General features: G+C 31.0%; 1 protein-coding gene across 12 annotated transcripts in view; it reads left to right on the top strand.

The window, feature by feature from the left end:
• LOC143252762 (uncharacterized) overlaps window positions 1-25,412 on the top strand; it is an 85,639-nt gene that overhangs the window by 30,714 nt on the left and 29,513 nt on the right. For 6 of the 12 annotated variants that reach the window (XM_076505408.1, XM_076505406.1, XM_076505410.1 and 3 more), the window contains 5 exons: window positions 7,146-7,258; window positions 7,762-7,843; window positions 8,262-8,409; window positions 10,435-10,500; window positions 11,651-11,970. In XM_076505408.1, coding sequence (XP_076361523.1) covers window positions 7,146-7,258; window positions 7,762-7,843; window positions 8,262-8,409; window positions 10,435-10,500; window positions 11,651-11,970 — 729 coding nt within the window. Of the gene's footprint in view, window positions 1-7,145; window positions 7,259-7,761; window positions 7,844-8,261; window positions 8,410-9,575; window positions 9,747-10,434; window positions 10,501-10,804; window positions 11,971-25,412 lie in introns of those variants that run through there. The other 6 variants (XM_076505404.1, XM_076505403.1, XM_076505400.1 and 3 more) reach the window with 2 other exon arrangements.

The raw sequence follows: 25,412 nt of genomic DNA, 5'->3' as shown, positions 1-25,412 counted from the left end.
TACTTTTATGAATAAATTTTGCTAGTACTGCATTGAGAATTATAAGTTTTATTTAGAAAAGTTTAATTATGTTACATGATATTTCAAAAACTCATGGATGTGCAGTATGCTTTACATCATTCTCAATCAGCATAACAAAGTTCTATCCAAATGAAGCTTAGCTACTGCATATGTATCCTCTTTCTAGATAGAGTTCAATGGTACTCATTTTTAATGGATATTTATAGAACCTAGAAGTTTCTGTGGGGTATTTTGATAAACATTCCCTTTGAGAAACTTTCATAGATAAATTTACTTGTTTTGATGTTGGAGCTTCACCAGCTGTTTCTTCCTGAAGGAGCAAGGATTTTATGTACAGAATCCTTTTAAAATGATAATAGATATTAGGGGTTACCCCTTATCTATTTTTCGTGATACCTTACTTCTCTAGGCATGGAATAAAGTGGTCTCCAAGAATATCCCATAATGGACTATATTTACTGAAACAGTTTGGGTATTGCCAGTTTCTTCAGCAACTTCAAAGAAATGAGGATCTATCATAAAAGTGCTGCTAGGGTCATACCGTATAGTAACACAGAGATCATAAGTAGACTTCTGATAAGCTACATGGATGACAGCACTAAGATGAAAGTAGTTTCCATTTTTCCAAACAAATAAGGGATGCTTAATTTATCATTTTTGAGGCCAGAATGCATCACAGAGATGGACCACCACTCTCCACTAGTGAAGTGCAGACATCCAGAGTGAAAAATCACAAGCTTTATTCTGGTTTTGTATTTTATGTCATATTTCATAGCAGATCAAATTCTGACACAGCATCTTTTCCATTTGCCACTCATAAAAGAAGCTTCTAATCTTTGTTTAGAACATTCTGAGCAACCTCTCTAGTGTTTCATGAGATACAAATGTGGATAAGTTTTTAATTTGTCCAGTTGCTTTAAATGTTTCTTGTTTTTTTAATTACAATTCAGGGTACTTGTAATGAAGTTGGCATCTTCCTTTTCTTGGGAACTACATTTAATTTAGACTGAGTTATACTGTCAGTATTTTGATAACAGAGGCAAACAACAATCACAATTCTGCATATTCATATGAAATTTTTGGAAATCAATAATTTTTATATTGCTAAAAAATAGATAGAAATATAAACTGTGATTTTCTTGTGATAAAAGTGGTTTAAGTACGATGTTTAACGGATTTTAGCAATAGTATAGAAATAGGTGAAAATCCAAGGCAGCTGTCCCAAAGGCCCTGCATTACCTAACTCTGTTCAGACTTGGGAAATTCTGCTTGTGACATACATAAAAATTTAATATTTTTAACCCATGACCTCAAATGGTACGTACTTGCAACTCCTGAAAAGCCCATTTGTGAAGAAAGCTGGCACAGCAGTCTGTTGGAACTTCTTATAAGTATATAACTAGAAACTTCCTATACTCCTTTACTCATTCTCAGTATTATATTAGATTAGATAATTGGAACGTAGTTTTATTTTAGTAATGTTATATTTTAGTGCTAGATATATTTCCCTTTTAACTGCAGAAAAAGTAAATATTGTGGGTAACGGGACAAGCAATTATTAAATCTTGTAACTAAAAAAAATTGCAAAACTGTTAAAGGCATTCCTGTTTTATAGTCTGTTACCTTGTATTTCAGAATATATGAAAAATGCAGCTACATTTGCTTTATTTATTAAATTAGGGAAGGTCATAGATGAAGGACTTTATAAAGAGTTTCCATACAACTTTACCAGCAACAGCCATCATAATTAATAGATTTTTAAGGATAGTTTATTTTTAATGATCAGAGATTAAACATGTCATTAGAAATGATAGGTTAGATTCTACTAATTCATATGTATTTTATAAAATAATGGGTGTTTGATGTTGATGATAGTGTTATTATTTGGAATTTGTTACAAAAGAACATTTACTTTATTTTATTGTTTTTGCCTACTGCTTCAAGCTTAACACTTCATTGTTTATCTGAAGTAAATTACTTAATGTCATCAGCATGAAATGTGATCTTTTTTGTTTGTAATGCCTCCCTAGGTTTAACTAATGTATTTCTCTCAGTGAGGTTTGTCAGGAAATATATGTATCTCTACCTTGTTTCAAGGAGGAACTTGACCAGAACTTGTTTTGCTAGCTCTTTTTTTTTAAAGACTTTCAGTCTAGTGATCTATTAAAGTAAGGGTGTTTTTGTGCCTATACTTCTTGCCCTTTCTCCCTTATTTTCCTCACCCCCATTGAACTAGAAATGGTACAACATAAACCTTTATCACTTATGAGGTCAGATGTTGTTGCTTTTTTTTTAGTTCACAGTTGAAAGTTTTTCAGCAGTAGCATATCCAGATCTTTCTACACCATATTGAAGACCATATCTTTCCCAGTTGCATTTCATTATTTCATGTTCAGAATCTGAAACTACCATTTTAGGTCTTAACAACTTCTTGTCTCTGCTAAATCTGTTCTTGGGTTGTTATTGTCACACCTGTCATCATTAGTTTAAACTTAATGGCCAACGTTTCCATCTTTCACATCATATTCTTTATCCATTGAGATGCATATTTTGATTCCATGAGGTTGATGCCATTGTAATTAACTCCTATACTAATTATGGCCTTATCTTATTCACAATCACTATCCTGTGAGAAACTGTTCAACAAACCAAAGTATGAATTACATTCACTTCTACCAGACTAAACATTTGCTACCCCTTCCTTTTCAACACTAAAGTATTGAAACACTTGAATGGAAAAGTTAGGGACTGAATTGACAAATAATTTCTGAGACTGGAATGTTATTTAAAAGAAAGAATTAAATCTGCTGACAAAATGTCTCAACTATGTCTGCATTTCCTGAATTTTTTTTGTGTTTCACCAGCTCTTCATTGTAGCTGTAGAGGCCACCATTTCATGAGAGACAAACAATAGCTTGAGTCAGTGTGGTGTAGTGTAGTTGTAACCTTGTTTCAGCCAGGCTTTGATTTCTTGCACAGCTGGCATCCAATAATGATTTGTTGTTTTGAGTTGTGTTAATACTGTGGATCACAGTTCATTTGATATGTGGTACATCTTTCTTCATCCTTATCATCATTGCTCTAAAAAGGGATAGAACAGCAGGTTTTATTCTGCTTGTTATCTGTGTTTAAAAGGTAGTCACTGAAAGGTCCTTATTTGTCCATGACTCATTCCAGTTCGTGCTTCTTTTTTCCCCAGTGGTTGACTGTTTTCTCATGGAAGTATATTGAAACCAGTTTCATTTGGTGTTTAATTACAACATAACCTCATCTGATGACCCTAATGAAAATGATTTTAAAATATACTGAGTTGTTTTAGTTAAATCAACCATGTTAATTGTGATTTTTTTGCATAAAAATCAAAATGACTTCTTCACCTAATTAAATATTTTGTTTAATCACTAAAATAACAATATGCAAAAAATAAAATAATTTGCCAGTCATCTTGATAATAGTAAAACCAGGTACATTGCTATTGCTTCTTGCATGTGCTTTGCATGACATTTCAAGTTTCAAAAAAAAAATTCTCTGCCTTTTGATGTCCTGATTTCTGTTATATGGTCAAGTGTCATTTGCAGTGTATTCTGACTTTATTATTGTTCCATTTAATGAAGAATTTATTTATTCTCATCTCATTGCAACAAAGCATAAATGAAAATTTGCTGATACAAACATTTTTGCAAAGTCATTGTATAGCTCTTCTTTGTCTGCATTTTGAGGGAATGTACATGCTTGTTTGAGAGATAGCACCAGCCTTTCTTGTTAATGTAAGTTAGTAAGCATTATGTGTAGAGGAAAGAGAGTGGTAGGGAAAGAACACAGGTGAAGCCTCCATGAAGTTTTTAAATCATATTAACACGCAATTGATCATGGATAGATTGATTAGGAGAGGTCTTCACACAAAGAAGAAATGTAAATAATAGACCTCATCATCACAAATCACCACAAAATTCTGGCCTTTTTAATTTCATACCAGTTGGTTGTCTTGTTTTCTCAAAATTCCTATATTGGTTACTTTGGCCACAATTTGCAGCCTCCAAATGGGCTCTGAAGCTTTGGCTACATAACCCATGTTACTTCCCATACAAAATTATATCTTTATCTCAAGTTTATAGCTTTAAAGATGTGGTTGTGCATAAGGAATAGAGAGAGATAAAATGAATATTTTGGCACATGTACTGTAGTTTATAGTGTTGATGTACGTAACTCTCTCTGGTGATTGCAGTTCCAGCATGACTACTTTCTGTGATAAATGAGGTATATTATTAGGCAAAGTCCACTGTCTCGTGATAAAATTTGAGAATGGTCTTTTAACTTCTCCTTGAGTAGTTCAACGTGGTTGAGTTTCTTGGGATCTCTTATCCAATTGTAAAACTGGTTTGCATCTCACAGAACTCACATTAGGACCATTAATGAAACAGGTGTCATGCGTGTATGAATCACTCTACTGTATTTCATAAGGTTAATTGTTTCTTTATTAGTTCTGAGCTTTTCTTGTCTATAGTATGCACCAGCCTTTGTCAGTTCATCAATATCTTGAGTGTTGCATTCTTCAGTAATTCTTTCAAGAACTGCAAAAGATCCTTCAAGCTTTTTATGCTATGTTTTCATATGTGTTAATCATAATGCTGCAGTGTCTGTGATTTTTCACTCTGTTAATCCAAGCTTCACAATCCATTATAATTTCTGTGAACAGTATGTTTTTATGAAGGTATTTTGTGATAATGTTTATGCCAAATGCCTTAAATAAATCATCATAACTTATAATTGGGCCTGTTGCATGGGGAAAATATTATTTATCAAAACTGCATCCATTAGGAACTTTCTGATTTCTTCTTTATGCATACTAGCTGTTTGAACTTCTGCTGCATTTTTCTGTTTTCCTTATTAAGCTTTTGCTCTATAACTGACACTTTTGCTTGTTATATTAGCTAACTGTTCAGCACCTGATATTTCATCATGATTACATCTGCTGTAAGCACAGCAGATGGAGTGCCTTAAAACTTTATACATGCAATTACCTTTGGAACTCATATTTTGTGACATATTTTCTCAGGCTTCTATGGTCTATAAAATATCTTCATGTATTAAATATTGTGTGTTTGTTATGATTGAAAAGTGATGCCCACTTTCAAATTGTTGGGTAAATTTATCAAAAGAGGTATACAAAAAGTATCATTTTGTCATAGTTTAATAGATATTTTTGTAGTCTTACTCAAAAAAAATATTTACCATCAAAACACTAGTAGTTGAAGGGAGATGTGTCAAGAATTAAATATGGGATTCTTTTAATATCCTGTAATTTGGTGTAATGAAGTTCTTAGTTATTTCAAAATAATATAATTTTAGTGTATAATAATTCCTACTTAATACTGTAAAATACTGCAACTATTTTCCAAGTTTAACCATACTTAATGTGTACAAATTAATTCATGTGTTTTCTAAATTAATAGGTGGTTATTGAGAAATTACATAGTAACGACAGGTTATCTTATATGTTGTTGACCTCAAAACAGAAGTTATTAATAAACATTAAAACTAAAGTCTTCAATTATTTTAAGCTATAATTTAAATTAATGTGGTGATTTAACTAAAATGCCTTTGCCGAAGATGAATGTTGTTTCCAAGATCATGCTTTAAAAGTTTAAATTGATACAACTTGTTGAATTTTCATGTTTTACAGTACATATTTTGGTAGATTAAAACATTTTTCTAGCAAAGTAACTAATTGTATTTTTGAGATAATTGGTTGAACAGAACTTATTATGACTTCAGTACAAATGTCTAAGTATCAGTCATTTCTTAATGTTTATATAAATGTGGAGATAGATGGCATTTTTCACATGTGTTTATGGCTTTTGCTGCTTAGTTATATAGATTGGAAAATGATACACATAGTGAATTAGATTCACAGTAGTTTATTTAGTAGAATATTTGATTTCATATTTTCATATTAATTTCAATAACAAAAAAGTGTACTTGATAGTATATACATTGTGTCTGGAAGAAAAAAAATGTATTTGATCACTGTGACAGTGATAATTACAGGAAGTGGGTATTTTCAACAGTGTTTTACAAGTGTATGGCAACTGAGGTTGAAAAACAAAAACAAAAAGGCAAAGTAGTTAGTTAGTGTTCTTAAGGTTAGAGATCTGTCCTAGAATGATGAACAACTTGTCATTGTAAACATGTATCCTTGACATAATGTTCCTTCATAGATAGAATGCACAGCTGCAACATAATTTAACATGAAGTCATGGTTTGTGACTTTCATGCCTGGGTGAATTCATTTCTTTATTTCACTCTTCCTACTCCCCTCCATTTACCTTTTTGTGTAACTTGATTTTTATATGTTTGAGTTCGCTCTGAAATACAGCTTATGCTGTTAATGTTTATATTTTAATGTAGTAAGTGTCATAATTTCAATAATTTTTCTTTACTTGCTTTAAATTATACAAAATAAGTAACTTTGGCACCTGTCCATTTTGTTTGCTTTTCTTTTTACACAACCTCATGTGATTGGGCTAACTTGAAGTATTATGGTGATCATACAAATAAGAGAATAACTGTGTAGCTAAAGCTTCAAATAGCTTGAATAAAGATAAAATAAACAGTAATGAAAGAGAAAACCATTTTGTTGTTCAAATTAAATACTCAGCTTGTATTACTAATATGAAATCTCATTGTAATTATGAAAAGAAATGCAGAAAATCCAGAATTGATAAATTTATTTTTCAGTTTTAAAATAATTTCTGTTTGTTTTATGAAGTGGATCAAAAAACAGTTATGTACAGCAATTATGTTACAGAAATGTTACAGTACTAGTTTGACTTTCAAACACAAGTTATAAGGCTGATATAGAAAGCACTTTCTTTAGTTTTTAAGTCATTAATGGGTTAAACCTAAAGTGTATCTATATAGGATCCTGTTTAATATGAACTGTTGAATATATCAAAATGCAGCTTTTAGTGTATAAAACTGAAAATACCCTCCATTTTCACATATCTTTGCTTTTATTATTATTCAGTAACATAAATCATGTCAACCTATTTTACTAATGCAAAACCTATAACAACTGAATACAGTGGAGTCTCAGATTGATAAGTGTTTATGCTTTGTGTTAGGACATCCCAACTGTCTGAAATATTCCCAAGAATTGACAGCACGTATACAGAACACCAGATGGCAATGTATCGAATGTAAAACTTGTAAAGTATGTGGAAGCAGGAACCAAGCGGTAAGTACTGAGAATTTTAACAGTTGTTTTTGTTCTCACAAAAAATAATTATTTTCATCATGCATTTTTGTTTCAGCAATAAGTCACTGAACTCTGTGTTCTGTAAATGGTAACCAAATGTTGTTGCCAGCTTACAAAAATGAAACAATATATGCTGCTGTCTTTAATTATGACACATTACTGTAGGAAATTCACTATACTGTCAGCAATATTGATGTTCCTCTCAGCTGTATATGTTTCTATTTGTTGATGTTTTTTGTTTGTTTTTTTAACAAAGTAGTACAGTCTTTTTCTGTCTTTTTTTTTGCACATTTATGTACTATATGTAATGTTGCTGTTTTTGATTCTTGTTTATTTTATGGATGAAACTGTAAGCTTGTCTGGTATCCAACTGAATTGTGATTTGAATATCTCCATAACAGTCTTGTATTTTTTGTTAGTACTTATCTTTAAACCACTGTTGTGAGAGTAATTTGTAAAATATTTTCTTTCTTTTCCATTAGGAAGACTTGTTATTCTGCGACTCGTGTGATCAAGGCTTTCACATGGGATGTTTGCAGCCACCTCTTTTAAAAATGCCAAAAGGTGCTTTTAGTAATTATTCAGTTATATTTTATGATTTGCTTTATTCTCTGTATTGTTAAAATTCTTATTCATCTTCCATGTTGTAAATTTAGAACCAGTACAAACGAGTAAAATAATATTTAGAATATGTTAAAGTAATACAAGGAATTGAATTTTGTTGAAAGTGGAGTCACTTCTTTGATAGCAGTTTAACCTTAATTTTGGTATCCTTCATGTGTTTGCAAGAATGATCTTCATACGTTTTTCAAATTTTTTATGGAAGATCAGTGTCTAATTTGTAACTGTAAACTGAAGAATTTATACTGCTACACACTCATTTACATAAATATTGATTTCTCATGACTTGGCTACTAACATTCCACATAAAAGTATTTTCTCTGAAGAACTTATTTATCTAAATTATACACTTATTCTTCAGGTTCTTGGAGCTGTGAATACTGTTTGGATGAGCTTTGTTTGAAAAATAAAAGAGGTCGAAGATTAATCAGTGAAGTAGCAGCTACTGTAAAGATGTGGTACAAAAAACAAAGCAATAGTAAGAGTAAAGCAGAAAAAACAACACACGGGTAAATGCTAATATATGTGTAGTTTTTAATTTGACTAAAGTAGCATAGGAGTGAATTAAAATTTTCATTTTTAAAATTTTTATACTGGGCATCGAAATGAGGAGTGCTTCCCTCCATGTTAATCTGGCTACAACTGTTCTGAAGTTTTCGTTGCAAACAAAGCTTTTCGAAAAATGAGTAATTAACAATTAAGAAGTGGATTAAAACAAAAAGATAGTCCAATAATTTTATACAGACTACTTCCTTGATTTACAGTGTTGTTTCATGGTGAAAGAAATATTTCAGAAAAATAAAATTAGCATTGTTAAGTGTTGTTTTTATCCTCATTGAAACCAAACTTTTAAATGTTTGTATTTTCACTGTATTTTTGGGTGTTTAATAGAAAATTGAGTTTTGACTTTGCATGTGAACAGAATACTTTGAATATTGCAAATATATAAAGTGTATAAAAAGGAGTTTGCCCCTGAAGAAGAAAGGTCCACCTTTTGAAATTGATTGGGTTATAGGATTTTTATCACTTTAAAAACAAAGTGACAGTTTTACAGATTAAATAGGAAGTTTTTACAGTTAGTTTTTCACAAAGGATAAAGGGGATGTGTGTTTTAGGGTGTTTTTTTCAGTATTTTTGTAGGAAAATCAGAATTAGACTAACCTAAGTTATGCTCAACAAAAATTAATTTTAAGTTATAATTATCTTCTTTGAATTGAAATAAATATGAAACTTTTGTAGTACAAATAAGAAATAATCTGGGAGCTATAATTTATTCTTGCCTTTCTGAAAGACCTTGGAAGTGTGAACAGACATGAATACAATCCTTGGTTGCCAGATTTGTGTTTGAGTATAAAGTATATTTTAAGAATTTCTTATTTAATTGTGATATTTAAGCGTAACAGCGAGTGAGTTTGTATTCTTAAAGTGTTATACACAATCTGATTTTTAATTCTGCAAAAACTTAAGTATTTCAAATGAAATGTTTTAAAATTTAGAGTTATTATTTATCATATCCATTAGGTTATGATCCTAGATTGTGGCTGTGTCTAATAAAAACTTTAGTAAAACTTTTACCTGCTTGGTGATTTAAATACTTTTGGTATTGTATGGTAAACATAAATGATATATCACTTATACTACAACAGTTTTGAAGAAGAAAAAAATGTTTTCCGTACTTTGAGAGACCCAAAGACTCCCTCCATCAGATAATTCCTTCAACTGCTTGATGTTAAAACTGCTTATTTCCACATTTCATTTCATGGTCATTTGATTTTATGGCTTACAAGTATTTTATTTGATGAATTTTCATAGCTATGTATTCTAAGCTGGAAATTTCTGAAACAAGGTGAATTTTTTTTGCACGTACAATATTTTATTAATTGATGTAGTGTTAGAAGAAGGTGAAGTAATGATTTTACAATTTTGTTTTGTAGACATGGACAGTATAAAATCACCTACCTTATTGTAACTGAAAAAACTTGTATGTTATTCCAAGAATCATCAATGTTTTAAACCTCTTTTAATGATAGATTCTCGAAATTTCTAAGTGCTTGTGCAAATTTTGCTTCTTCATCTAAATTTTTTATTAAATTAGTCATTGATTTTTTGTTTTCCATGTTGATGTGGTATAAAAACTTCTGAAAAGTCAGTGATAACTTCTTTTTTATTATTTTACTATTACTGGATAACTTATCATAACTGAATGTCTTAGTGATTTATTCTTTATAACTTCTAGACATCAAAAAGTGCATTTGTTATTTCTTTAAAAAATAGTGTTAAATTGCTGTTGATGATAGAAATGGACTATGTATATCTGACATCTTAACTTTTATTGTCTTAAACTTCTCCTCTAGGTATAAGTTGTACAATAATTTTTTTATTATTTTACTGCAAAATATATAATTCTTTTTCTGCACACTTGCTGCATAATCAGCAATTTTATGTATAAATGTTTGCATATCAGATTTTCTAATTATTATAACTGTAATTTAGAAGAAACTAATGTTAGTGAATATATTTTTATAATTTTTCAGGTTTTACCTCTCCTCAGACTGTGATTTACCTGTATATTCAAGTGAAAAAAATGTAAAAGTCAAAAGGTAAATAATTTGATAAATACATGCTTAATAAAGAGAGGACAAAAACTTGAGGTTCCAGTTTTTATGATCAATATTTTTTTTTCTCACCACTAAATATCAGATTTCAGTTTGACAAAACTAAAATTTGAGACAAGTAGTTAACATTCAAGTGTGTTAGCAGTCTGTCATTGTTAAGTGTTGGATAAACCAAAATCTATTAATTTATATGAAATATTTGAATTATTATTTCTTATATATCCAGAATGTTAAAACTAGGTAAAGAAATTTTGAAGTGCATGGTAAATTAGGTAATTTTTCTTAACAGCAAAAAATCTATGAGACAGAAACAGGTAAGAAGGACAAAGAAAAAAATAGCTTTGACATCAGGGCAAATTGATGCAAATAGAATAGTCTCATCATCATCTCAGTCACAAGTTTTACTACATCACAACCACATAAGTGCAGAAACTACAAATCATGAGCATAATGCAATGGAAGAGCAGTCACAACCTATCAGTCCTGCTCTCTTTGATCCATTTTCATTTTCAAGCCACCCCAAAGGTCTGATTGATGGATTATCAAACTTTTTCACCCCTGGTAATAAACGTAAATCTCGTGTTGCTATAAGCTCCATGGCAACGCCATTTACAACTGTCGTACCTGATGCAATGCCAAGTGTAGATATCCATCTGAAACCCGGTGATGAAAGCCATACTATTGAAATAGAGAAAGCAGCTAAGTCCAAGGAAGTAACTACTAGTGAAAAGGAAGACACGCTGCATTTAAGAGAATTGTCTTGCGATCTTCAAGCTTCTAGTATCAGTAATTCAACTTTTCACTTGAAATCAAAATATTCATCTTCACTGAACAGTGTATCATCTCATTCTCATTCTACATCTTTTAATGAAACTTCATCACTCATTTCTTCAGACACTGTGCAATTAAAGAGTCTGTTTGATGGTCTTTCACACCTCTGTACAAATGATACTTGCAAACGTGGCATTAAAGCTGATGGGTATATTCCACCAAAAAGAAGGCGTAAAAAATTATCCCTTGTGAGTAGAAAGAAATCTCAATTTTTTTCAAAAGCTACTGCAGAAAAAAGGACTAATAAAGTGAAGAAAAACATTATCAAGGTACAAGAAAATGACCAGACTCTAAATTTTTCTAGGGAGTCTGCCAGACATCGTGTATCAGAGACTACAAGTGTAAAAACAACTCATCTTTCAAGGTGGACATCATCGTCATCATCATCATCGCCACAGTCATTACCTGTTTCTGATGTTCTCAGTGTTGGTAGCTCAGAAGTGGTAAATTCACAGACTCCAGTGGTGTCGTCTTCTGGCATGAAACAAAAAACATCAACTACATCACCCCTGGATGATCAGGCTTTGGCACTGTCAACGACTTCCTCATCTTCACCATCAGTTTTGACAATAGATAGTTCTTCAAATCTATTGCCATCAAAGAGGAAGAAAAACAAGCGATCAAGTAAGTTGCAAGTTTTGAAAAATTAGAATTGCAAGCTAGAAAATATATTTACTCCTTGTTGTGAAGCATGACTTTTTGCATCTACTTTACATGAAGAATATTTTCTGTAAATATAAAAATTAATTTCTGGTTTATAATAAATAAGTAGTTAGCTGAGTTGTGAAAGTTAGCCATTAGAAGGATGGATTTAGTATTACTAGTAAGACTTTGAAGATTCTTTTAATCTCAGTCATATGTATGCTTTCAATTTTGAAATAATAGTTGGGAGAATTGCATGTGTTTTAGTTTAAAAGCAGGAAATTTGCATAAAGTACTGATGTTTACTTAAGAGGCTCTCATAAGTTACTTGCAATTGGCACAAAAACTTTCTTTAAAATATTTTAGATCTTTTGAAAAACTGAGTAAAGCTGTGCTTGGCCTGTCAGTGTTGTCACTAATCATCACTGCAAACTATATACATATTTGTGAATGATCTTATAGGTCAGATTTAGAATTATTTGAACTAAGTTTGTGTTAGAATGTGATTTACCTTGCAAAATAATTTTCAAGTTTACTCTTCTCTGAGAATATAGACATTTTAGTTATTTCCTTTCCTTTTTTAAATTTCTTTTCATATATTCTGTACTGTGTTATGCTTTTCAGTTTTTACCAAGAAGTTTGAAACAAAATATTCTTTGAAATAAAATATTTTATCATAGGTGTTTTTGTTCATTTGTGATTTGACCTAGCAGAAAGCATTCCAGTATTTGAATGTTAAGAGTCGATGGTTGAGTTTATGTTACTGCAAAATCCTGTTATGTTGCTATGAATGTGTGTTATAAGAATAATAGTTAAATCCTGCTATTTAATGAAAGTAATCCAAGACTTGATGAGTGGATGCTGTTGACTATCTGCATTTTTTTGTCTTTCCTTCAAAATTGGGGATTCTTGTGTAGTTTTGCATGAATATCTAAAACTAACTTTTGTGACTCTTATTAAGTTTTCTTTGAGCAAAAAAGTAAAAGTTCGAACCTTGTTAAGGTTTTCTGATGAGCCAAAAGCAATTAAGTATATTTTTATAAGATCAGAACTGTTTACCCTTTCATATGTGAGGTATTTTTTGCATATTGATTTTATTTACTGGTAAGCACAAAGCTACAGAATGAATTATCTGTGCTGTGCCCAACGTGGGTATTGAAACCGTTTTTAACGTTATAAACCTTAATATTTGCTCTGAACCACTGGTGGTTTCAGTTTCTGTATAAATTATTAAAGATTTGATCGGTTTCTTGAAATCGTGGAAGATAAATGTCTGTTTATAACTAGTTCTAGAAAAATCGTAAAAGTTAAAACTGAATATCGGTTTCAATAAATGAATCCCCTACGAGTAATCTACGTACGAACAAAATTATTTTTATTGGTTGGTTACAAGAATATAATCCCCTTCTGTGAATCTTATTTCTCATGAGAGCAAAAACTGTTGGAATTTGCGCAAGCGAAGACGTTATTGAAGTGAAAATACCAGTAAACTGCAAGTTTAATCCTGTGTGGCAGAACTCGGCACTTCTGAAAGTTCTAATATGGGCACCAAGTAACATGAGTAACATATTTTCAGCATAGTAGTTAAATTGTGATTGTAATATATATAAGTAACTGAAAAACTAAAGCTAATGTATAAAGGCAAGGAATAGGACTTGCAGTTAGTATGTTGTTTTTGTTTGTTTTTTATAACTAAAAAATGACATGCGAAGGAGTTAGGACTGTAACAAATGCGTTTGAAGTCATGTGAATTGGCAGGGGTTGCATGTGACCAGTTCTGGTTCTCGTGTGAATAGCAACCCACCCGGTGGTGGCTTGGCCATGAAAAAAGTCAGCTTCCGGTGTTTGATAAAGAAAGAAATAGCCCCAATGGATTTCATGTGCGAAACTCCCAAACTGTCGTTTTGTACATACTATTCTATGAAGATGTATATGACAATCTATCGCACTATTTGACATTGGCGCAATCATAAAACTGTATAAAAATAGTTTTGTGTGTAGATCTGTTTTTGCACAAAAGACTGGCTGTAAAATTCTGGCTATGTTGTGTAAAAAAAAGCCAAAATTTAAGCAAAATGCACTTCACAAATAAATTTGTAGTGGAAGAGGGGAGTATATATGCGAAAATACACACCGCTTAAAAAAAGTATATGGTGGAATAATTTGAACTTGTACTCTGAAAAACTTAATCAGAGCTACGATTAAATTCTGTAACTTTTTCTTTTCTTTTCAAAGGAATAAAACTTCTATTTCTCAATCATTAAATGGCACAAAAGAACTACGTGATAGACACAAGAGTTTCTGGGTGTATCACACATCATGAAATAAGGTGTAGTCGATCTTGTTTATTCTAGAATGTTCTGTTATAAAACAATAAACTTCCATTCGTAAACATCTGTTGGATATTTTATTTAAAAGGGTAATTATTTTTAGGACATGCATCAAAGTAAAAACTTCTCTGTACTATTACATTCTTTCCCCCATAAGGACATAAAATCATCATTGAACTGCTTTCTCTTTCGATTATCTTCTGGGCTGATCAAATTTGATATCTCGAAACTGTAGCTCTTAACTAGTCATGATATGGTTTTATGTACCAGTTTATATTTCAGAATACAGAATTTTTATGTCACTTACGTGTAAACTTGGAAGAGAAAAATGTTTAGATAGAGGAAAGATGGCCTTCCAGAACTTTGTTCTTTTTTTACATTTTGCTTTCTACATTTGGAGCTATTATAGAGAAGCATGTGTATGAATATGATCAGGGGCGTAGATCCTGGGGAGGGGAGGGGGTATACACCCCCCTTCATTTTAGGTGGGGGGTATGGTGCATACAATCATCCCCCTACAGTTTGGTCTGTTGAATTTTTTATTGCATCACAAGCCTACAAATTGTGTGTTTGTTCTTGTGATTCTCGTGTTCTTACCAATCGAATTACTTAATTAGGTCTAGATGTAGGCTTTTTCAGTGGCCGAAATGTACATCTTTAATATAGGCGTGCTTTTCTAAGCTTTTCGATCTAAGTATCAGTCAGTAGGCCTAAGTATACATGCAAGTATTGTGGCAACAAGATTACTCTGTGACTACATGTTTACAGCTTTCAGGTTCACGTAATCAGAGATTAACAATTTGCAAATTGAACAGTCCACATAAGTGGTTGCAAAAATCATCGCCCCCATCGGGTGTAAAAAATCTACGCCCCTGAATGTGATACATATTTAAAGGGCTCATTATGTTCAGTTCTAACATGAAGATACATAATGAGTTTTAAACCTCATTGTATGTTTTCATTTTTTCGTAACGTATGTCTGATACTCATTTCTTGACCTGAAATCGAATTTCTCAATTTTAAGCTGAAACTTGTGTTTTGTATGACAAGCTTACAGAGAAAAGTGAAGCATGTCGAGGTCTTTGTTCATAACGAGTTTAGTCGTTGTTTGTGCAGCTCACGTGCAGTTACTAGTAGTGTAATGTTTTTGTATATAGCAGCTCGGGTTGCAAGATGCAATCTATCGAGTTTTTTGTTGTGTTTTTTTTTCTTGCATGTAGCGTTAAGTAAATTTACAGGTCAGGGGCAACCTCATGTGTGACATGGTTAAATTTACCAGGTAAATGTTTGAGGCAGTAATTAACGGCCCTGGAAACCAGCTGCTTACATTGCGGCTCCGCCCTAAGTTACTAGTAGCCTGTACACAGAGCAATCAGTCAGGGAAGGGAGACTGAAAGGAATCTCGTTGCGTGTCTGGGACCAAGGTAGATATTAAAAATAATAATAATAAAAAATTGCCTTTTATGTTGTGTCGTGTATTGTGTTATAAAGCGTTTCTTAGTGTGTATATTACACAGATAGATCTATTCTATCGACCCAAGCATACAAGACATAAAGTGTAAAATAATTTTGGCCTTGAACGCTCATCTGCTACACAAGATTTATTATTCAAGAAAGTCAAAGTTTTAAGTATTTACTGACTTACGTTTTTTGTTGTTTGTTTGTTCATTTATGGTCTAAACTGTAAAGTAATTTTGCAGGGTGTTACATGCTTTATGTTAAAACTATTTTGAATCACGCATATCGGCAAAACAGATGATAATTACAGTCCATATAAAGCCCCAGTGGAACGGAATGTATCAGAACTACATTTTGGCACGTTTTGGCGTTACGTGGAAATAAAGAACGTTCACTGGATTCTGACTAACGTGTTTACGCTCCTGTGTACATATGCTAGTATGTTGTCCTTTTGAAGTTAGATGTAAGATTTAAAACAAATTATGAATCGATAACAGAACTGAGAATCCTATAATGAGACTTTGGTGACCCGGATAATCAGCATTTATAGTCACGAGCGTACCATTCTTGGAAGTTGTTATCCGCTTTAATTTGATCATAATTGGTCTCCTGAGAAATAAGTCTTTTACTGAAGATTAATTGAAATATGTATACAATTTGAAAAGGAAGCTTTTGAACAAACAGCAAGTTAAAACTTTTGGCATTTTTCATTGCCAGTATTGCCTACTGATAAAGTGTGTTGGCTCTGCATGCTGTGAGTCGTAATTTGTAGTGAAATGTTACAAATGATTTGGCAGGCATTTTCTAAACGCTAAGTGGTAAATATTAACGATGGATAACAAATCTTTATAATAGCGCTATTTATTTTCTTCGTTATTTGGTTACGATTAATAGGAAAGCAAAACAGTGTATAATTAAATAAAAACGTCAAAGTAACAATTAATTTATAAATATTGCGCTAATTTTTGATGTCGTTAGTTGATGATGGATAAGATAGAAGTCGTAAGTAAACATATGGAGGTACGTATATGTGTCTGCGTGTATTCATATATTACTTCAAAAAATCGTGCCTAAACGAAAGTTCGGATTACGTCGTTTGTGATTCACATCCTGGAACAACGAGGGGAAGGGGGAGACAAATGTGAGCGCAATAGATTAACATTAGGGATGGGCGTAGGCATAAGATAAAATGCCCGGATTGTGAATCTGAAAGTTCATGGTTTCTTGTCACAAAAACGCACTCCGCACTGTGAGACCACGTGGTGAAAGATAAATCCGAAAGTTTAATCAGAGAATACGTCTAAAGAGTCGATAGTTGGAGAAAGTGTTGAATTAATGCCTTCTAGTTGAAAACTGTGGACATCCTTGGGCCGATAGCCCTTCTGTAACTTTGCGTGAAACTTTAAAACAAGCATTATTTCATCATAGTTTTAACGAAATACCATAAAGTAAATTTAACACATTTTTTTTAAAGTTGTGATTTTAACACAGCAAGCGGCATTGGCTTCTATATTAGTGTTCTGTCTGTCTCAGGAATAAGTCTTAAGTTTGTTTGGTACCGGTGGTGATCACAACACATCAGTGTGTAGTATTGTGCGTAACACCACACAAACGTTTATATTAATGATTCTGTTCTTAACATTGTTGCAATTAAAACTGTTTGTTAGCCATCATTTTGCATCTATAAATGTTAAATACGAAAATAAATAATTTCATGTCAGGAGATCTCATGTCAAGATCAAAGTCCTGGAATTCGCACTGCGGATTTTTTTTTTCACTTTTTTATTATTAGTGAATTTTTAATTAAAGGTGTGATTTTTAGAAGTAATCTTTCTGATATACTGTTGTGTGTTAGCGTTTAGCTCAATTAAGGGGGCTCTTGTGTCGAACGACAAAAGGAAGATTTGAATTGCAGTTTTTATACATTTATAATTCAAAATTGTTATGAACTGATAAGCAGAAAGATGTATCGAAAAAATAACTTCTAGAAAACAAACGTAATTTTTTTTTAATGTTGGTAGTCTGCATGAAACTTATGTACCCTGGTTATCCTGCTTTGCTGTTTCCCGCCACAGCAACGTAAGAGTCATATTTGATAATATGTTTACGTGAGAACGAAATTTAATATTTTTCTTTAGTCTGTTTAAACATTTCCAAGGTGACTCCTAGAGAACTTCATGTGACTGAAACACATTCACCGCAGTTGTTCAAACTGTACGCGTTAGGAATGAAAAAACAAACAAACTTTTTTTTTTTTTGTAACATGCGCGACTTTAAAATGAAGTGTTATTTTCATGAAATTTTCAGGAGAGTAGCTTAATAATGCACTTCAGGCTACACATACATGTGTCTACTTATGTGATTGACATAATAAATGGTAATAAAATGTATTATTATGATTTAGGGTTCACTGTTAAATGTTGGTCTGCTTTCAAACACTTTAACCAACAATGAAGGCAAATTTATTACTTATGTTTAATGTTTATAGTTGCTTTGAAAGTTAATACTCTTAATAGTTTTTCATATCATAGTAATTATGTAGCCAGTAAATTTTTAAACAATAAACGTTTCGCTAGGATGTGTGTTTTACGAAGGATTTCATTGCATATGACGTCACTTCTTGATTCATGGTTCAAGTAAGCTATCGAGTTAATTTTCCTTATACGCCCCCCCCCTCCTCCTCGGTTGCCTTGATAACTTTGTTTACAATTAAACAGAAGATTTTAATTTGCGTTAGTAGTAATAATGGTATAGTTATTCATAATCAAAACATGGATGGAAACGACTAAAATTATATATTCCATCTTCATATATTGTGTGAAGTTTGTTATACTTCGTTTTATTTTATATCTGAACGTGTTTGTTTAATGACATATATCTGCTTGGTATTTTTATACATGTTACAGTAGAAATTATGTATTCATGAAAGTTAAATGTGCTAGGGATTTCCGTTAAGGAAACTAAAAGAAAATTTAAGCATCTTAAAAAAATTTGCAGTGATAAAATTTATAAACTCTTCTGAAATCAAAAGAACCTCATGGTTTACACATAAAAATCAAAACTCGTATGCAAATGTGTAAAATTATTAAAATTATTTTAGTAAAATGATAAAACATTTATACTTTTGGAAGCAGTTACATTACTGTATCGAAAAAACGTTGTCTCAGATTATTATATTAATTTCAAAGAATATAGTGTTAATTGTTTGTGAGGGTACTGCTATTGTTGGAATTACAGAACCCTTATTAAAACACAAACATACTTGCAGTGGGAAGAGTGCAGCACATTGTGTAGGTTTGTGCTTTAACAACAAAGATTTTGACATGATCTGTTTTACATTAAATATGATTTTATCCTACACAAAAGTGCAAATAAAACTAACATTAACATATCTTATTCATATCTAACTATCCAGTTATTTTTGTTTATGTAAATTTAAACTTATGACATTCTTTTTGTGATTGACAATAATTCTTGTGCAATCAAGTGGATCAGCAGTAAGTGTACCTCTGGTGCTAAAAATCTAGGGTTTGATATTCAAGATGGAAAGAGCACAGATAGCCCATTGTGTGTCTTTGCATTAACAAATCAACAAGAACAAGAAATTATTGTTGTGATAAGCATTCATTGCATACCAAATAACAACACTTGGAAGAAAAATAAGGTAGTCACAATGATTTATATTGGAAATGCACAGTTTTTTTTTTTTCTGTATTTTAGGTTTTAGTATTAGTTATCAGTGAATTTATTGAACATTGAGATTGTATGGGGCTGAAGGCATTGGGGGTTAAGGGAAGCATCAGTGAAAATTGTTTTTTTTTATGGGATCAGAAAAAAGTTAGTTTTATTGTTGGAATTGTAATAAAATCTTTTGTACGTCGTATTACATAGAAGTATGTTATCATGACTGGTTTAGTTAATAGCAAACGTCAAACACTTTTTAAGATGTTTGAGTGGGCAAACCCACAAAAAGGAAGATATTTGTAATTGAAGTATTTAAGTAAAAAAAAAAGTGTGCAGTTGTATAACTTTATATAACTAAGCTATGATAAAATTTACAAATATTTGTTTAAAAACTAAATTTTACTGGGTTAAAACATGTAGAAATAGTAGGAATTGAAGCTAGTTCTCATAAAAATGGTTGCTTGTTTTATCAACAAGTCATTGCAATTCTTATTGTGCATTTTTCACTACCAATTAAACTATATATACCAAACTTTTAAAGGTTGCATCAGTTCATCCCAGAATACACTAAATTTACTTGTACATACTGATTATGTGTTGTGTTAAATGAATGATAGAGCCCCTGAAGTTGGGAAACAAAATTATATCAATAATATTTTGAAAGTCTATGTGACAAGACCATTTGAACTAGTATAGGAACATGGTAGCAGGTGCTAGTCTAGCAGGAGGATGATTTTAAAAGCTAATTCCTTTTGTTGGTTTTATCATTGTATCTGTCAGCAATGTATCACTTGTGGCAATTAAAGGTATTTACATTTGTCACTACAAAATAATTCAATGTTAACCACAGTTGACAAACTCAGAAAAATAATAATTGGACTGGATTGTAAAGAATGACAGATGTAAGATTGTCACAATTATCTCATTTCATCAACAATGGTAAATATATGATTACTTTCAATTATACCTAACCTTGCCAAAAATAGAAAAAACTGCCATAAACCATTTTTAAAAACAAAACAGAAAAATGCAGCATCAGTTGTTATAATTAAAGTTGTGCAGATTATATATAGTCAGTAACTTGAAGTGTGTGATGTAGTCTGAATTGCATTTCTGTACTTTTGGAAGAGTCAGAATATGAAAATAATCATGAATTATTTCACCATGACTGTGTTTTTTAAAAAATAGAATTTTGAGAACTCATTGTAATAGTGTGGGGACTGCATATACAGTGAAGATCTTGTCTTTGATTATTTCTTTAGAAGGGCAAATAAAATTGTCAGTGCATACTTAAACCTTGGTGTCATTCATGCCCATCCCACTGTTCTGCATTTCTATCCTTGTGGAAGAGGATTTTTCTTAAATGGTAATATAATACCCCATCATACATGTATTGTGGAAAATTGATTTAAAGAACATTGATCAGTTATTTCAGTCTCCTTTCTTGGCTAGTATAGTTAGGGATATCTCAATCCTGTAACCATCCTTCAAATGATTTTTAATTATCTTTCCCAAAGTTCAGACCATACATCTCAATAAATGGGCTACTTTGAATAATGTGCTTTCCAAGATCTTGAGAAGAGTATGCCACACTGTGTCCACACTATTATTAAAATGTGGTCCATCTTAAGTGTCTAAATACAGTACCCAGTCTTGTAATACAAGGATTTCATATTTCCTTTTATAATTTCCTTACCTTTTGGAAAACTAGCATGCACACATAGTCAATATGCTTGCTGTTTATGTTCATCATACTGAAAGTTTAACTCTTTATTAATTGCAGATTAAAAATGAGTTAATTCAACTTAAATACACATTGTACAGAATAATGTCTAAATAACATGGGGATGTATTATTTAGAACAGGTTTTATACTTTATGCAAAAAAGGAAAACATATTTCACAATTTATGCTAAATTATCCATGGTTCAGAAGCTTCATGTCTTTACATTAATTAAAAACCTACAAAAGGTTTGTTTTAAGTTGTTGAAAGAAAATTTTCTTTAACCATAGTAATAAAATAATTCCTCTTAAAGATTCCAGTGTAGTAATATGCACCATTATTTATTTTATTAAATTTTATTTAAAAATATAATTGAGCACTTGATGCGTGGTGGACAATTGGAAAAATTGGCATTTTGTTTCAGAATTATATTATACATATCAGCAAGTTTAGTATATTAAAAATGAGTTATTTTAGAAGTATACCATAACAAACACACACCTTCCACATTATGATAATATTTCATCATACCAGAACATTAGAATGATGTTATAATTTCTTCTTTTTGTTGCTTGTATAGTCACATTTATCTTGGAATTTAGCCCTTGGAGCTCTCTATCCTATTTGGTATTCACATATGTTTCCCTCCTTACAATTATTCATTAAATTTTACAGTGCATTCCATCCTTTTGACATGAGAAATTGGGTTTCAGTTATGACTGTTCACATGCAAGAAGTGTGAATTAATTTTCATTTGCTCTATGATCCTCCTTTGTACATAGCAAAAGTTTTTTTTAAGGTATTGCAATTTACTAAACTTCATGAAGTATTTTTTTAACATTATATCCATAAGGTCATTGACACTGGCTAATTTTTTAAATATTTTGCCTGTATTTAAACCATTTATGCACATGCACATCAGTTTATGCTTTAATGTTTAACCCTCAAACAGAGGCCATCATCAATTGATGTTGCTACCTACAACATTCCTGCTGTTTAAGGGTTAAGCATTACAGTTCAGTAGAATGAAGTAAGTGCTTCTTTTTTATATCTTGGTTACTAGTGAAATAGTGCTTTCATGATTAATTATGTTTTTTGATGATAAGGAAACTTAGTATAATTCCTTAACTTCTTCATGCATAATTGGATAAAATGAAATAATTTATAACTAAGAATAATGGTTCATTGAAAAATGTGGCATCCTTTGGTATTGTCATGAAAGACCTAGTATATGGTTCAAACATGCAAGAATAGGTTAAATATGGGAATTTGAAACTCCTGTTACATTTGAACTGTTTTGACATCAGTTAAAAGTGCCAGAATGATAATTAACCGTGATAAGTATTTGTTAGAATAATACGACAACACTGTATACATTAAAGTTAACTTGACTCTTTTTCATCTTGAGAACATGTGTGCAGGGAGAGAGAAAAACGTGTGTAGATGGTATGTATGTCAGAAAAAGAATAAAAGAGAGATTGTATCAACTATCAGTAGCAATTCATATGTGACCTGGGAACTTATTCTGCTTACACATTAGCAGTATAAAATCTACTGTAAGTATGAAGTTTCAGCATTTATCCACAGTCCTGATGAGTTTTGTTTTTTGTACTAGTTACTGTTGTAAGTTTTGCTTCTTTTGTATCAACTTTAATTTCATGGGTGGCTGTTCTTCTACTTCTGTATACTGTTATCCCTTTTTTTCTACATCCAGGTGCTTAAAAAACCCTGAGGGACTTTGCCCTCTCAGATGTTAGCAATATTCATATAGTTAAACAAAATGGTTGTGCTTACAGAGTTGCAGGTATTTTAATTGAAAAAAATCTGTTTACCAATTTGAATATCTGAATGGCTGACAACCGAGTGAACAGTTAGTGTAAAATTCAGACTTAGTGGTCCTGACATCTTTTTGGGCATCTACAAGGACACAGGCCTAATGTGGATATAAAAGGAACCAGGTGTTACTTTTGGAGTAGATGAATAATCATTACAAATTAGATATATATCTTTATGCAAATTGATGATGGCTCTTGACAACCCTGACCACACATTCATTATTACTCTGCATGTTCTTGTTAGTGTACACAATTATTAAAATGTAAAACTAGGTCCCTAGAAAATAAATGATCAAATAATTTTGTCAAAATTGTGTAAATTGAATGGCAGTTTAGTAAACAACTTACTTGTTTATTGTCAGTTTTTTAAACTAGTAATGAATATTTTGATTCTTTGTCATGATCTAAATGTTATTTTAATAGAGTGACTAAAAAAACAAAATTTCAAAGTTAAGATTACAAAATAAAGAAGTTACATGTAACATGGAATGTTTAGTGGAATGTACCATTTTTAATTTGTAGCATTGTTTCTTTATACCTAAAAGTAAAGGAGTCAAACAGTGTAGACTTTAGAGGTATTAAATCAGCCTACTTCCACCAAAGGTTATTTAAAAGAAACTTTAAACTTATTTTCATTATTTAAAATATATGGTGTCTTTTCATACCCAATGAATAATATACCCACCTGAAATATTGACCTGATACATAATTTTTGTTTTGTATCATAGTTTTACTTACATTTCCACAATAGGTTTGTGTATTTGGTTTCAAGAACTTGAAATGCCCTCAGACCAAATAAATAAATTCAATAACTATTTTTTTACATCAGAGCATCTTTATGTGTTAATATTATTCTTTAAATATTTGAACAGTAAATAAGATTTTCTTATAAATTTAATGTTTTTAATGAACTAAAACATCTTGAAATCTAGTAGTTCAAAATAACATGTTTCTCTACAGTATTTTTTAACAAGTACTTAAAAGTAAATATTAGCTTCCTTAACTGTGTGACAGGCCTATTTCCAGGAGTCTGCTCCTGTTTCACAAAGTTTTCATGATAATACTTCATCTAAATTTTAGTGAAGTTAAGTTTAATGTATTTTTTCTTTCAGTTTAGAAGTTTGTTTGTAATGTTTTTAAGTCATTAAGTCATAATAGCTTAAAAATGGAAAATAAATTTTAAGATTATTTAGTCTGAGGCAAAGAACTGTACAGTACACATCTTAAATAGAAGTATAATACATAGTTTTAATGATCTGAACTTTTCAGTTTTAGACTTTTAATAAGAAGAAATAAATATTCAGAAAATTTGCTTTATATCAAATAGGTTTGTGATATAGTGATATTTGTTTTACTTTAATAGGCCTGTTAATCTTGTATGCAAGTTACTATGTGTAAAATCTCAAAGCTGCTCAAATATTTCTTCCCTCTGTGTTTAAGTTAGATCTTTTTGGTTTAAAAACTGAACAGAATTAATGTTCCTAAAGGATGATTAGTAAATTATAAAAGTTTTTCATAATTATCATGTAGAACATGATAAACTAGTTCCATAAAAAACACAATTCAAGGTTTTTGATGTTTATAACCTCTTTAAAAATGCAGGGAACAATATATTTGAATTATAAGATTATAAGCATAAATACAGTGTTGTTAAATCAGTTGAAAAGCTAACATTGTATACAAGACAATTTGATAACTCTTCTGTGAAAATTAAGTAAAAAGAATTATCTCCTCATGTAAATTATATTTTTTAAACATTGTAGTAGTACAATATTTAAAAAAATATAATTTACTTGAGATAATTCTGAATGAAAAAACTGAAAGAGGTAAAACAGTGTTAGAGCTTACTTAATGAATAATTGAACCTAATAAGTTTTTACATCTCTTCAGAACACAGTATACCATTTGTTACTTGACAAAGAATTGTTTGAATACTTTATAAGTATAGAATACATTTTTTTTTGAAATACTTTTCTTTGTATATTTAAATACCAGTTGAAAGAGTTGTATGTTTTTTATGATTTAAAAAATCTCAGAATACACTGAAGTGCTATGATTGTTTTTCATATTAAGTTCAAGCACGTTAAATTTTTCCACAGGTCTTCCTTTCTGTTCCCACTAGTATTAGATTTGAAATTACATGAGCATGTGAAACAACATCTGTATTGTTACTGTTTTTTCATTTCACTAACTTCATATATACTTCATGATTATACGAACTACTGTTTTCAATTTTTCATAAACTTAATTTTTAAAGGTTAATCATTACACGTATTGTTACCTATATATGTGAAGGTACAAAAAATTTAATTCTTTAACTTTTATAATTTACAGTTATTTTCTCTGGAGCTAAAGAACTTTGATATTTTCAGTTTTCATAAATGAAGGACTAAAT

Source organism: Tachypleus tridentatus, chromosome 6, assembly GCF_004210375.1.
Source record: "Tachypleus tridentatus isolate NWPU-2018 chromosome 6, ASM421037v1, whole genome shotgun sequence".
Classification (NCBI taxonomy): Eukaryota; Metazoa; Arthropoda; class Merostomata; order Xiphosura; family Limulidae; genus Tachypleus; species Tachypleus tridentatus.
The sequence above is the reverse complement of the archived record's forward strand: the minus strand, read 5'-3'. Positions and strand labels throughout refer to the sequence as shown.